General features: G+C 34.5%; 1 protein-coding gene across 1 annotated transcript in view; it reads left to right on the top strand.

The window, feature by feature from the left end:
• The window catches only part of NR3C1 (nuclear receptor subfamily 3 group C member 1), a 128,348-nt gene extending 126,039 nt beyond the window's left edge, over positions 1–2,309 (top strand). The window contains exons 9-10 of the mRNA XM_007466860.1: positions 1,407–1,564; positions 2,157–2,309. Coding sequence (XP_007466922.1) covers positions 1,407–1,564; positions 2,157–2,309 — 311 coding nt within the window. The remainder of the gene's footprint in view (positions 1–1,406; positions 1,565–2,156) is intronic.
• The last annotated feature ends 615 nt before the right edge of the window (positions 2,310–2,924 follow it).

The raw sequence follows: 2,924 nt of genomic DNA, 5'->3' as shown, positions 1-2,924 counted from the left end.
TGGGGGGGGGGGGGGTGTTGGGGGATGGGAGAAATGGGTGAAGGGTTTAGAGAGTACAGACTTCTATCTATAAAATAAATAATTCATGGAGATGTACAGCAGGGTGTCTCCAGTTAATAATATGATACTGTATATTTGAAAATTGCTAAGGGTAAAATCTTAAAAAGTTGATCACAAGAAAAGTTTTGTAACAATTTATGGTGATGGATGTTAACTAGACTTAACTGTGGTGATCATTTTGCAATATATACAAATATTGAATCATTGTGTTACACACCTGAAATTAATGTAATGTTATATACTAATTATATCTAATTTTTTTTAATAAAAAATTTTTTTTAATTCACTGAGTAAGAGTAGGAAACGGGCTCAGGGAGGTTATACTCAAGTCCACAGGGCAAGTAAGAATGAAAAAGGCTTCCTTCTCCTGAACCCACTGCTTTTCCTCTATTCCAGCATTTTCTAAGATGTCAGCAGCAATGAAGTTTAAGTTTGGGAAACAATGTGTTCCCCTCCCTGGAGAGTGCATCATTATAGCTCTGAGAAGTCCTGAAATCCAGAAATCTGCCTAACTTTGTATTACACACTTATTAAATTCTGACCATCAAATCCTTTTTTTCCTAATCATCATTAACACAGAACCAGAGTTCCTAGGAGCACACTTTAAGAAATGTAGCATCCACAAAAGTCATAATCTCTGCAAGACTAAGTGAAACCATGGTTAACACTCTGTTCACAGTCCCTCTTACTGGTATCATTTTTTGAAGAGTAGTGTAAAAAACTGATTTTATACCAACTTTATGATCCATGAGGTATTTTCTATATTTCTGTACATAAGGAAAGGCAGATATTTGCTCCCCAGTAAGGCATATATATAAGCCACATAAAAAATCAAGTTTCTTTTTAGATTGGAATTGTACCAACTCAGTATGTTAACACATTGATTGATTAATAAAATTTATTGCATGCTGATTTTAAGGTCCTAATTGACTGGTGATATCGCAGATATTCCAAGATGTAATTGGAAGAATAAACACTGTTTTGTTGAAACTGTCTATGTCTGTACTAGAATTAAACTCAAGGGCAGAATGACAGTCAATGTATTACTCATTTGGTCTTCAAATTAGCTTTGTGAACTAGGGGGGAAGGTGTTTACCAGCTCCATTCATAGATGAGAAACAAAGTGATAAACCCAAAGTTAAGTCTTCCAATTTTCTATTATCCCATATTCTCTCATGGCTGTATTTTCATAATCCTTCGAAAATGCTTATGTTTTAATGGAGTGCATTAAGAACAGATAGACTATGTAAACCATGAAATGTGCTACTACTAATAAATGCCCTACTTACATAAATGAAAAGTTATCACAAGAAAATTCTTTAATGGATAACATCTTAACCTTTTAGTTCCTAAGGAAGGTTTGAAGAGTCAAGAGCTGTTTGATGAAATTAGAATGACCTACATCAAAGAGCTAGGAAAAGCCATTGTCAAGAGGGAAGGAAACTCCAGTCAGAACTGGCAGCGGTTTTACCAACTGACAAAACTCTTGGACTCCATGCATGATGTAAGTGTCAAACAAAACTCCAAATATCAAAAGAGACATAAAGTATGTCCTGATGAGTGTATATAATTATATACCACTAGTTGTCGGGGTTTTCTTTTTTTTTCCCATTTATCGATTTTCGTGATGGTTTGATTTCAACCTGTAAAGTTCCGTTTGGCACACATTTCTCCTAAGGCCAAATATGAAATACTGTTTCATCGAGTTATGTGCATCTAACATCATGATGCTAGTACAGAATTTAACAGCACTATTTTTTTTTTTAAGGTAGAATTCCTTATTTTTGTATGAATTTATCCAGTAAGTTCGAATGTGTCCTTCATATATTACGGTACTGCAGTTCTTCACGAAATACTTAATTCCATATCATTCTATAAACAATTAAAGAAATTCAAAGATTTTTGGTACCTGAGTGCTCATTTTATTTTGGTAAACTTTTTTCACCTGGGGAATTGCAGCAGAGATTGGTATATTCTAAGTCAGAAATTTAAAAAAAAGAAAGAAAGAAAGAAAGAAAATAGAGGCCAACAACAAGCATGAGATATCCCTACTGCTAATTTTTTAAGACTGTTCATTACTATATATTCTCTTGCAGGTGGTTGAAAATCTCCTTAACTATTGCTTCCAGACATTTTTGGATAAGACCATGAGTATTGAATTCCCAGAGATGTTAGCTGAAATCATCACCAATCAGATACCAAAATATTCAAGTGGAAATATCAAAAAACTTCTGTTTCATCAAAAGTGACTGCCTTAATAAGAAAGGTTGCCTTAAAGAAAGTTGAATTTATAGCTTTTGTTGTACACACTGTCAGTCTGTCCTGTAGCAGTTTTTTCTTTTTTGTTTTTGTCTGGTTTTGGTTTTTGTTTTGTTTTAAATACGCACTACATGTGGTTTATAGAGGGCCAAGACTTGGCAACAGAAGCAGTTGAGCCATCACTTTTCAGTGATGGGAAAAGTAGAAAGTGATAGTTGGTGGATCCCAGAAATTAGAAACAGTAACATGGGGGTAAGCTCCACTTTCAGAGAAGGATGGCACCTAAACCACCAGTGCCTGAAGTCTGCGTGATGAACTTTCTGCTCGTACTTTTCACAGTTGGCTGGACAAAATTTTCTAGACTTTTTGTTGGTGTATTTTCCCCTGTATAGTTAGGGTAGCACTTTTTGATTTATGCATGGAAACCTGAAAAAAGTTTACAAGTGTATATCAGAAAAGGGAAGTTGTGCCTTTTATAGCTATTACTGTCTGGTTTTAACAATTTCCTTTATATTCAGTGAACTATGCTTGCTCATTTTTTCTTACATAATTTTTGTATTCAAGTTATTGTACAGCTGTTTAAGATGGGCAGCTAGTTCATAGCT

The sequence above is a fragment of the Lipotes vexillifer genome, unplaced genomic scaffold, assembly GCF_000442215.2.
Source record: "Lipotes vexillifer unplaced genomic scaffold, Lipotes_vexillifer_v1.1 scaffold99, whole genome shotgun sequence".
Lineage (NCBI taxonomy): Eukaryota > Metazoa > Chordata > Mammalia > Artiodactyla > Lipotidae > Lipotes > Lipotes vexillifer.
Note: the sequence above shows the minus strand (reverse complement) of the source record. Positions and strands in the feature narration are given on the sequence as shown.